The following is an 11,160-nucleotide window of genomic DNA, read 5'->3' as shown; positions in this document are numbered from 1 at the left end:
TCTTGGGGGCAATCTTGATGAATACCAAAAATTTGAGGGGCCGAACGGATAGAAAATAAAAAATAATAAAATACAAAAGAAAATTGCATCATAATAAATATAAATTTAGTGTTTAAAATTTATGAAAAAACCCCACGTGTGTATATGTACGATCATGGAAGGCCATATCCTTATTATTTATTTATTTTCAAAATGAGAAGATATTATGTAAAAATAGTATATTTCATTTAAAATTGTATTAAATTGAATAAATTAAAAATTAAAAATTAAAATTTAATATTTATAAAAATTAAATTGAATCAATTTTAATAAAAATTAATTTAAATTAAATTAGTTTAATTTAATTTCGTTAAATTCAGTTTAATGTATTAAATTTTTAATATTTTTTTTACTTTTACATTTTAATTTTAATATTTTAAAATTTTATTAAAATATTTTAATTTTAATTATAATATACTCTCTTTATATTATAAAAATAATATATTATTATTATTAATCGATTTAATTTATTTTACTAAAATCAAATGAATAGAAATAATTAAAATTTTTAAAAAATAAAAATTAAATTAAATTAAAATAAATAAAAAATTAAATTAAATTAAATTTTTAAATAATTTAATTTAATTAATTTTTTTAATTTAAATCAAATAATTCTCACACCTGCTTATAAATATATCTATAATTGTTTTAATTTTTATTTTTTAAACAAAAGTTAGTTTAATTATTTAAAATAAGGTTTTTTTTTTTTTTGAAATAATAATAGAAAACTCCCTTATGGTTAAAGGTGAGCATTCGGTCGGTTCGATTCAAAATCGAACCGAACCGAAATAACCGAAAACCGAATTGCAGAATTTTATACAAATTGAACCGAACCGAATAAGAGGAATAACCGAATCGATTTGATTCAGTTCGGTTCGGTCAGTTCAATTCGATTTTTAAACCTTTTTTTTTTCACATTCATTCTAAAATCCAATTAAAATATTTTAATTTTAATTTTTACAAATAAAAAATCAATACTGAGGACTGAGGACGAGGACGGGGACAGAGGACGGAGGATGGAGGAAGACGGAGGAGGACCGAGGACCGAGGAGGACCGAGGAAGACCGAGGGCAACCAAGTTGTTGACGGTGCAGAGAGCCGATAGACTGGAGAGCGATGGCCGACGATTCCGTGGAGAGTGACGACCGACGCCGACGATTCCGTGGAGAGAGAGACCAGAGAGCGACAGTGAGGTGAGGAGTCGTCAACGTTGCTAATTCGCGCATCCGCAACGTAGTGAAGATCGATGACCCAAGTTAGCCGCGACAGTTAATCGTCGATGTCGGGAGGAGAGTGGAGGTCGGACGGTGGACTGTGGAACTGCTGAAAGTGGTGGAGCTCAATGCTCAGAGAAAGGCACAGGCATGTGTGATCTGTGATGTGAGGCGGCGTGGAATGGAGATTGGTAGCGTGACTCAGGCTTTTAGATTTAGGGCAAATATAAGGGTACATTTCAAAACGACGTAGTTTAGTGATTTCGGTTCGGTTCGGTCTAATCGAAATTTTTGAATTTAAAATCGAACCAAACCGAAATCACCGATTTTTCAAAAAATTAAATCTGAATCAAACCAAATTAAAAATAAAATCAAACTAAATTTTTAATTCGATTCGGTTCGATCGATTATAACCGAATAGTGCTCAACCCCTACTTATGGTAAATAAATAAATATTACAAAAGAGAGACGGCAAGATACGCAATATAAAAGAAGAAACGGTATCCAAATGCAAATAACAAACATATCGATTGATGCCCTAGGGACGGTTACTTCGTCACTTTTGGCGTTTCCACAAACAAATCCTGACCCGCTCACTGCTAACTCATCCAACCCAAACGCCATGAATCAACGAACGTCCTCTTCTCTCTTCTTCTAGCTTCATAAAGCACCACCAAACTCTTCCATTTTGCTATCTTTTCCACCGGAAATCGCTCCATTTCTCGCTTTCACTTCAGATCCGCTGAATTTTTCTTCTCGATTTTGCTCCTAATTCACGATCTCACCTCCTTCTCCCTCCCAAAGCATCAAAACCCTATCCGTGACGCTCATCTTTCTCAGCGCTTCTGCTTTCTTTTTATTTGCGGTTCTACCCGTTGAGAAACCCTAGATTTCAATTTTCGTCCTCCTGTTTGTATAAATTTTCCTTCGATAGACTTGACCTTTTGATAAATTTTTGTTTTCATTCTTTATCAAACCCTAAAGCTTTTTAGTCCCATTGATTTTGTAACTATTCACGGTCATAGTTCTTTTCTTGTTTATCTTTCGGTAGATTTTTGCGCAGATTTTAGGTTTGAATCGGCTAGGTAGTTATAGCTAGGGTTGTTGTTGATGAACAATTATAATAGAGGGCGGTATACGCCAGGGATCGGTGCCGGTAGAGGCGCAGGTATGAACGCGAACCCCAGTTTTCAGTCGAGGGTTCCGCAGCAGCAGTATGTGCAGAGGAATTCGATGCAGAATCACCAGCAGTTTCAACAACAACAGCAGCAGCAGTGGTTGAGGAGGACCCAGTTACCTCCTGCAGATTCCAGCGTTGACGAGGTTGAAAAGACCGTTCAGTCTGAGGCCGTTGACTCTAGGTCCGCTTACCCATTAACTCAAATATATTATGTATCTCATTTCAAATATTCGTCTTTGTATTCGTGAGTGTCCTTCTATGCATTGCGTGTTTCTTTGAACTTGTACTTGGTGGGTGTCTTTTGATGTGTTGCGGATATTTTTCTGAACTGCTTAAGCGGCATGAACCTAAACGCGTGTCTGTCTCTTTGTATATTTTTTGTTTCGGGTAATGTTTGGTGATCTAGTAATTGCGCGGTTGGTGTTATTTGTGCTGGAAACTGAAAGGAACTTATGGTAGTTGAATTTTATGGGGCTATTCAACATTGGGAAATGTAAGGGAAAAAGGGTGAATTGCATGCTGAAGAATGCGGTTGAGACTTTAATGTGTGTTTGTGGTTGTAGGGATCTTAGATTGGGTTTCTTGTTTACAAGTTCTTCAAGGTGTTTTGATTTGTATATAAAAGCAAATCTTCCATGCTCAATTTAACCTTCTAGACGTGTATTCACGACATCCTTACGCTAGTGTCATAGCTTTAATCTTCTTTTTTTTTTTTTTTTCCATTAGTTCACAAGATTGGAAGGCCAGGCTGAAGATACCTCCACCTGATACACGCTACAAAACAGAAGTATGGTTCTTGATTATATTTCTGGTTCTACTGGTAATGGTACTGTTGTCCTTTTCTAAATGCTTATGAGTTGTAATGTGCCTTTTTATCTCCATTGTTTAGGATGTGACAGCCACAAAAGGAAATGAATTTGAGGACTACTTTCTGAAACGTGAATTGCTTATGGGAATCTATGAGAAGGGGTTTGAAAGACCCTCCCCTATACAGGAAGAAAGCATACCAATTGCTCTTACAGGCAGTGATATTCTTGCTAGAGCTAAAAATGGAACTGGGAAAACAGCAGCCTTTTGTATTCCTGCTTTAGAAAAAATTGACCAAGATAACAATTTTATTCAAGGTTAGATCATTCACCTTCTCTATGATCACACATATTATATACCTTTGAACATACTGCATTCATTGCTATTATGGTGCTTTAGTTGTGCAATCAGTCTAGAGTAACTTTTTAAACTATCCAAATTAGATTACTTCCTTTCTTGATTGGGTATATTTAGGGATTTCATGGGATGCCTTGAGTTGTTTTTATTGCTTTGGTTCCAGTAGATGAATATATGAATCTCTTTGCTGCATGAGAATGGGATAATTACTAAAGAAGTCTTTCAGGGATTAAATCAGACTAATGCCTACTGCTAGTTTTTTCTGACTTGGACTATTCATTTGCATGCAGTTGTTATACTTGTTCCCACTAGAGAGTTGGCTCTTCAGACATCACAAGTTTGCAAGGAGCTTGGGAAGCACTTGAAAATTCAAGTAATGGTCACCACAGGAGGTACAAGTCTAAAAGATGACATCATGCGTCTATACCAACCGGTGCATTTGCTTGTTGGGACTCCTGGAAGGATACTAGATCTCGCAAAGAAGGGTGTTTGTGTTTTGAAAGATTGTTCAATGCTTGTTATGGATGAGGTAGGTACCAACTTGACTACAGTTCTTTATTTTTTTAATTTCTCAGAGAGCGATGTATAGGATGGTTAGCTATTTAATCTTTTGCTTCCATCCTTTTTTTTCCTTTTATCTTTTTTTTTTTTTTTTTTTTTTTTTACATAATTTTTGTCTGTGGTGATTAATTTTTTTCTTATTGTAACTAATATATCCTTGAATTTATTTTTCTAGTTGCAAGCAGTTGATCTTGTATGTATTTGTTTTTCAGGCTGACAAGCTTTTGTCTCCGGAATTTCAACCCTCAATAGAGCAGCTGATCCGCTTTCTTCCTCCAAATCGTCAGATTTTGATGTTTTCTGCCACATTTCCTGTTACTGTTAAGGATTTCAAGGATAGATATTTACAAAAGCCTTATATTATCAATCTTATGGATGAGCTTACTCTCAAGGGTATTACACAATATTATGCCTTTGTTGAAGAACGACAGAAAGTTCACTGTCTAAACACTCTTTTCTCTAAGGTTTGGTCTCAACTATGCTACCAATGTATGCTTTTCTTTTTTCCCCCCATTTCTGGATATGATACGTGTGTGATTCATGCAGCTTCAAATAAACCAATCAATCATATTCTGCAACTCTGTGAATCGGGTGGAACTTTTGGCCAAGAAGATCACAGAGCTTGGATATTCTTGTTTTTATATCCATGCAAAGATGTTGCAAGATCACCGCAACAGAGTGTTTCATGACTTCCGCAATGGTGCATGCAGGAATCTTGTTTGTACTGGTATGTTACTGCTTTTTTTTTTTTTAACTTATGGTACATCATTTTAATGCTTCACTATGTACTTATATACAACAAATTTTCAGGTAAAGATCATAATTGTCCCTAATAATTTAGTACCTATTTTGTCAAGTTTTTGCCAGAAAGTGAGGAATAGAAATAATAGGCAAATTGAGGTTCTGTGGGTTATTATAGTTGTATTGCTAGGTGAGGAGGAAGGTGAGTGAGTAAGGGAGGTGGTGAAGAATCAAATACTGTGCAGGTTCAGAATAGTATATTGAGGATGCTTTGACATGTACACACTGTCAGTGATTGCCGCATATCTTCATCTTATGCTGTTTGGTTTTTTTATTATATTATTGGTTGACATTTAACTAATTTGTAGAGTAGTTACTTCAACGTCCAAGATGAAGTGTTGTAATTATATTTCTGTGAAATGGTAGTAGAAGATGCATGGGATATAATATCCTAATGTTACTACTGCTTGCTGCAGATTTGTTTACCAGGGGTATAGACATCCAAGCAGTGAACGTAGTTATTAATTTTGATTTCCCCAAGAATTCTGAAACGTATCTTCACAGGGTATGTTGAATACAGTATCTTCTGATCATTTTTTTTTATGAAAACACATCTTGCATTCTTATTGATGTTTGTTTCACTTGCAGGTTGGTCGATCAGGGAGGTTTGGACACCTTGGTTTGGCTGTGAATTTGATCACCTATGAGGATCGCTTTAACTTGTGGGTTATTTTCCCTGTCCATTCTCTCAGCCATCTGTGTAATTTTTTGCTGATAATATGGTTCTGATTGTCCCTTATAATGCCTAATTATTTTCTAATAGGTACAGGATTGAGCAAGAGCTTGGGACTGAAATTAAGCAAATTCCTCCACATATTGATCAGGCAATATATTGTCGGTAACCAGTGGTAGATATCTTGCCCGTTATTCAACAGTGGTAGTAGCAACAAGGGCTAGAAATGGTGAGTAATTGCAACAGGATGCACATTGCAGATTGGTATTGTTACATATAAGAGAACTAGATGTAAGAAAAAGTAGTTGTAGATTGTTTTCTGCGGGAACAGTTATTCCTAAATGTCTTTCTGTATGTGGCAGTATTAGCCAATTGAGGCATCCAAGAAAATCAATACAATCTACTACTTTCCCTCCCTCTCTCTCTCTCTCCCTCCCTCCCCTCCTTCTTTCTCTCTATTTTCCCTCCCTCGCCTTTCTGTTAATCTCAGTAACCGTCACATAGATTCTGGATGGATGTCAATCAAAATCGCCTTATTTGGAACGACTCACAGGTCTGAATTCAACTTGATTCTATTCAAAAAATTTTGCTCATATGAGTTGAGATGAGAGAATTCAAATAAATATATGAAGGTTAGTAAATTTTAACTTTCCAAATATGGGAATTGGTCAAATAAATTTTGGTTTGTAGGACTTGCCAAGCACTCCCAACATGTTAATATTCTGTTTTGAATTGAAACACAACGTTAAATGACATTGTCTACGGCATTTGGATGTTTTCGTTTTCCTTTTCACATTAATTTAAAATGTTATTTACATCTTAATATTTTCTGTTTTGAATTGAAAAACAACGTTAAATGACATTGTCTACGGCAACTAGTGATTGTATTGCTCAAGTATCATGGTATTTCATGCTAGATCATGAAATAAACATGGCATTCTTAATTGTAAGCCAATTTCATATTGGTGTGTTATGTTAGTAAATGTTGGCTTGATGCATGATAAATTTGGATTATGATATGGTGCGGCTTATAATGGTATGTTCTTTACTTGTTGAATAGGGTCCAAGCTGTCAGCTGGAGATGGTACCTAGCTCTCAATTGATGGCGACTTGTAAGAATTTAAGTATTGTTAGTGAAGACTTGGATTGGTGTATGCTTTTAACCCTGGAATGCTTGTGTTGGTTTCTGGATTTTAATAGCCTGAAACGTTAACAGGAATATAGGTTTAGAGTTTTAATGTTTTATAAATCCCAGATAGATATGCTGGGTCCAGTTCTGTGTTGTGTTTGATCTTTCCATAACGGACTGGTTTGGTACTATGAGCTTAGTGTTATCACCCTTGAATCCAAGGCTGTACTTTGTGGGAAAAGATGGTCATCCCCCTTTCTCTTCCTACCAATCCATTAATAAAGTCGTGACTGAAAAGTACTTAATCCTCGTTGATTCTGTTGCTTGCTTGTCATGTGATTTTTCCTGGTGTCCGATGATATATTTCTTCTCAGGTAGGACAGTTTTCTTATCCATGTGTTTTTCTGAGAAAAGAATTTTTTTGTTTCAATGTTCATGGTGAGCTCAGAGCTATGATGATGCGTTAACTGATTCCTGTATGCTTTTGTGGCAACTGATTTTAAATATATTAACATATTATTCAATTTTAAATTTTATATGTTTATACACGCAGTAAGCTGATTTGTGCAACTTTCATTTCTGTAATGTAAATTGACCGCTACGAAGAGGCAATGTTGACAGACTTCTTGAAAGTGAATATGGGCTTTCATTTATAGTATTAGTTGTCATGAGGGCTTATTTAAGACTTTTCCTTACGTGGGAAGGGAGCTAATAAGAGCTTATAAGAACGAAAGCAATAGGCAGTATATCACTTCGACTATTCCCCTGACTACGTCAGTAACAGCATCACAGATCCTTGTTAAATTATATAGGAGTTTTATGTTTTTCCAGTCGATTTCCTTCCTCGCTATTCTACCCCGATTTCAATTGGATCACCTAACTTAGATATCTATGTAATTAATTTTTAATTTTTTCGATAAATACTCCTTTGAGCTTACGTGCATAGCTGATGAGTCCAAACAAGTACTTAAATTTTATTTAAGTTGAGGGAAAAAAAAAAAAAAGCGAAACGCGAGCTATTAATTGAATGCAAAAGGACATGTGGAGCTGGAACCTGTAACCCTGAGTCTGCATGTAACTTCCTATCTGCTTCTTACTGGTCGACCAAATCATAAATGAGAAGAACAAGGGTCCCGTCTAGGACTAGGACCCCTTCCACAAAATAAATAGTAATAATAAAAAAAAATCTCGGACCCCATAACTAAATCCTTCACGGCTTCACCCATCATCTTCGTGCTCCTCTTTTCTTCCTTTCTTTTTATAATTTTTCACAGATCTCAGTCCTGCCGTGCGGATTCAGCCCTACATATTTTATTTTAACATTAATAATTTAGATATTAAATAGTATATATTTTATACCTTTACTATTTCATATTAATTTATTAAATATTTAAACTAAAATTATAATTTATTATACACTTAAATTTACAAATTTTGTTCCATTATATAATTATTGACTTATACTCCCCAAACATAGTTAAGGGTTTGAATTTTTAAAATGCTTCTTATGTTGAAGCTATAATTGACAAAGCGAGCATATGTTCATGCACACACACACATTAGAAAAGACTTTTTTTCTTTCCTTCTCTTTTTTTTTTTTTTTTTGAAAGATCAAATCCCTTTTTTTATCCATATGTTTTCTGAAAAATACAAGGAAAAAAAAGGGGCAATTATTGCTGGAAATCTTGTTCGATTTTATTGTATTTACTATTTTGTGGATTACAACAGGCACTAACGTGTAACTAAGTGATTGTCAGAACTTACTTACTACCCGTAAATTTTGTGTACGTACAACATAGAAACTTCAAACTTAGACAAATCGACCAGCCAAACCCGAGCATCGATCATTTGGTCTTCTTGTCCTTTCCTTTCCTTTCCTTTCTTCCAATTTTCTCATTGACCAAACAACGGTGAAACATATACCTATATTTGATGGAGTATTACATTAGAAACAGGAGTGTTTCATATATATATGTATATATATAATGGTGCGTCCGTACAAGAATCCGCCATTAATGCTCTCGCTTTCATCTTTAATGCATTTATTCTCTCTTTCTCTCTCTCTCTTGCAAGTTCTGTAAGATGAAAAACGTCAAAAAAAAGAAACCCCATTAATCCTACTTTACTATTTGTACAGGTTTCTTCGCTCAATGATGATTAAACCCTCTTCGATGCCTGTAGTTTTCATGCACATATGTAAATACATACACTTGCATAATAAACCCTATATTTATTGCATTGCCAGCTTGAAACTCGCTCGTCGTCCTTTCTTACACCCTCAATAAATTCCCACTTTCGATTACCCTAGATAAGATCAAACAAGCATTTAAAGCTCTCTCTCTCTCTCTCTCTCTCTTTCTCTCTCAGGGCTGTTGATTCACTTCACAGCTCTTTCATTCACAGCTGCCGCTTCTTTACTCTTTAAACGAGTTGTTTACTTCTCATCATCTTTTTTTCCGCCCTTTGGCGACCAGAGTGATACATTTTAACATTTGCTCTGTTTTCTAAGCTTCAAATAAAGGAAAAGATGGGAAGGACACCATGTTGTGACAAGAAAGGATTGAAGAAGGGACCATGGACGCCTGAAGAGGATGAGACTCTTGTCAGTTATATCAAGAAAAATGGCTATGGAAGCTGGCGATCTCTCCCCAAGCTCGCAGGTATTTAGTGGTTAGTCACTGCTTTAGATTTTGGAAGCAAAAGTGCGTATCCATTTGTTTGTTGCTTAGAGATTAGAGAAGCTGCAACTTTACTTGCTTTGACAGAGTATATTGTTCACTTATTTGAGTAGTGATGTGTGAGGTTCAGGGGATTGGATTTTGATGGTAAAATCATGTGCCAATTATATTTCTTCACTGGGTTATGCTTTCTCAAAGAGATTTCAACTTTCTGTTTAGTGGGTTAGCATAATGTAAGCCAAAATGGTGTTTCTGTTGCTTTGCTTGCACAGACAGAACTGTACATGTAAATCTTTTTAACAGGTCTTCTTCGCTGTGGTAAGAGTTGCCGGCTCAGATGGACCAATTATCTTAGGCCAGATATAAAACGAGGTCCCTTTACTCTGGAAGAAGAGAAACTTGTCATTCAGCTTCATGGTATTCTTGGAAACAGGTAAGAGCTTGCTGTGAGATGAGTTGCATAACTACAGTGTAATTCATCATCTTGTTGGATTATGTATAGTCTCTTGATTGATTAATTCATCATCTTTGGTTTTGTTGCTCTGTTTAGTTCATGTTTCCGCAGTTTGTCAATCTTTTATGACAACAAAATCAACTATCAAATGTTCTTGCTTTTGAAAATTTAAATGCATTCAGGTGGGCTGCCATTGCCTCTCAACTACCAGGCAGAACAGATAATGAGATAAAGAACTTGTGGAACACCCATCTGAAGAAACGTCTTCTTTGCATGGGACTTGACCCCCAAACTCATGAGCCCTTTACTTCCTGTGGACCAACCATAAAAGCACCCGCATCCCCTGCTACTCGGCATATGGCACAGTGGGAGAGTGCTAGACTTGAAGCTGAGGCTCGGCTTTCGAGAGAGTCCTCACTCTTCAATCGACCAACACCGGGGAAAACTGATAGTGATTATTTTCTGCGGATGTGGAACTCTGAAGTTGGAGAATCATTTAGAAAGTTCAATCAAGAAGACAAAACTACCTGCCAAAGCCCTGCATCAGCTTCTCAGGCATCTTCTTCCACCAAATGTTGTTCATTTTCAGCTGTCACTGCTGATATTAGCCCCAACTTAGCAGGTTACTCTACTACGGCAAGCAATCAAAATGAAGACATGGAGTGCAAGAGCTGCAAATCTTACAATGCTGGGTCTGATTCATCAAGCTCTATTGAGTTGGAAGATTCTTCGGACTCAACACTACAACTTCTGTTGGATTTCCCCATTAACAATGACATGAGTTTCTTGGAAGAAAATGTTGATAGCTTCACCACTTATTCGGCAATGCAGTTATGAGATCTTGCTGTGTAGTTAGAAGCCTCTTTTGCTTGAATTTTGAGCTACAAAATCTTTTGAGTACTAAAAGCTATGAAGCTACTGTAAAAGAAAAAGGAGCTTATAAAGCTAAGTGGTCAGTTAATATAGTCATGATTCTTCGGCCGATTAGGGTTAGAGGGTGTAATGATGTTAACATTTCCTATTTTTATTTATTGGAGCCCTGCTAATTATTTATAGAAATATATTATTTGGACCTAACATTTTCAGACTTAGTTATCCAAATATGCTATGTAATACTACAATCGTCAAAGGGTAAACATGGGACTATGCTACCTGTTCATTAAAGGCTTGTCTGAATGTTATCTGTAGAGCATGAACTTCAAGTGAATTTCTAATGCTTTCTCAGTATTTAACCATACCAGTTGTTCATGATGTTGTGTTGCTTTGT

General features: G+C 35.8%; 2 protein-coding genes across 4 annotated transcripts; both read left to right on the top strand.

The window, feature by feature from the left end:
* The first annotated feature begins 1,768 nt into the window (after positions 1-1,768).
* On the top strand, positions 1,769-7,070 carry LOC110615673 (DEAD-box ATP-dependent RNA helicase 8). Of its 2 annotated transcripts, XM_021757676.2 has the most exons (10): positions 1,770-2,614; positions 3,160-3,220; positions 3,323-3,557; positions 3,888-4,126; positions 4,371-4,622; positions 4,705-4,885; positions 5,376-5,464; positions 5,548-5,621; positions 5,723-5,861; positions 6,693-7,070. In XM_021757676.2, the coding sequence occupies exons 1-9, from the start codon at positions 2,364-2,366 to the stop codon at positions 5,799-5,801; spliced, it is 1,461 nt and encodes a 486-aa protein (XP_021613368.1). In that variant the 5' UTR covers positions 1,770-2,363; the 3' UTR covers positions 5,802-5,861; positions 6,693-7,070. The 2 variants fall into 2 exon arrangements, with proteins under 2 accessions (XP_043805423.1, XP_021613368.1); XM_043949488.1 differs by lacking the exons at positions 5,376-5,464; positions 5,548-5,621; positions 5,723-5,861; positions 6,693-7,070 and adding an exon at positions 5,329-5,369 and having other exon boundaries at positions 1,769-2,614.
* Positions 7,071-7,224: 154 nt separating this feature from the next.
* LOC110615653 (transcription factor MYB17-like) lies at positions 7,225-11,128 on the top strand. Of its 2 annotated transcripts, none has more exons than XM_021757652.2 (3): positions 7,225-9,421; positions 9,743-9,872; positions 10,076-11,128. In XM_021757652.2, the coding sequence occupies exons 1-3, from the start codon at positions 9,289-9,291 to the stop codon at positions 10,728-10,730; spliced, it is 918 nt and encodes a 305-aa protein (XP_021613344.1). In that variant the 5' UTR covers positions 7,225-9,288; the 3' UTR covers positions 10,731-11,128. The 2 variants fall into 2 exon arrangements, with proteins under 2 accessions (XP_021613344.1, XP_043805424.1); XM_043949489.1 differs by having other exon boundaries at positions 9,278-9,431.
* Positions 11,129-11,160: the final 32 nt, after the last annotated feature.

The sequence above is a fragment of the Manihot esculenta genome, chromosome 1 (assembly GCF_001659605.2).
Source record: "Manihot esculenta cultivar AM560-2 chromosome 1, M.esculenta_v8, whole genome shotgun sequence".
Taxonomy (NCBI): domain Eukaryota; kingdom Viridiplantae; phylum Streptophyta; class Magnoliopsida; order Malpighiales; family Euphorbiaceae; genus Manihot; species Manihot esculenta.
Note: the sequence above shows the minus strand (reverse complement) of the source record. Positions and strands in the feature narration are given on the sequence as shown.

What these genes read in the sequence shown, in the direction of transcription:
- LOC110615673 (XM_021757676.2), top strand. Translation starts at nt 2,364, where the DNA reads ATGAACAATTATAATAGAGGGCGGTATACGCCAGGGATCGGTGCCGGT. An exon ending in CAGGAATCTTGTTTGTACTG is followed by an intron (nt 4,886 to 5,375) that starts GTATGTTACTGC and finishes TGCTTGCTGCAG; the next exon opens with ATTTGTTTACCAGGGGTATA. An exon ending in TATGAGGATCGCTTTAACTT is followed by an intron (nt 5,622 to 5,722) that starts GTGGGTTATTTT and finishes ATTTTCTAATAG; the next exon opens with GTACAGGATTGAGCAAGAGC.
- LOC110615653 (XM_021757652.2), top strand. Translation starts at nt 9,289, where the DNA reads ATGGGAAGGACACCATGTTGTGACAAGAAAGGATTGAAGAAGGGACCA. An exon ending in ATCTCTCCCCAAGCTCGCAG is followed by an intron (nt 9,422 to 9,742) that starts GTATTTAGTGGT and finishes TCTTTTTAACAG; the next exon opens with GTCTTCTTCGCTGTGGTAAG. An exon ending in CATGGTATTCTTGGAAACAG is followed by an intron (nt 9,873 to 10,075) that starts GTAAGAGCTTGC and finishes AAATGCATTCAG; the next exon opens with GTGGGCTGCCATTGCCTCTC.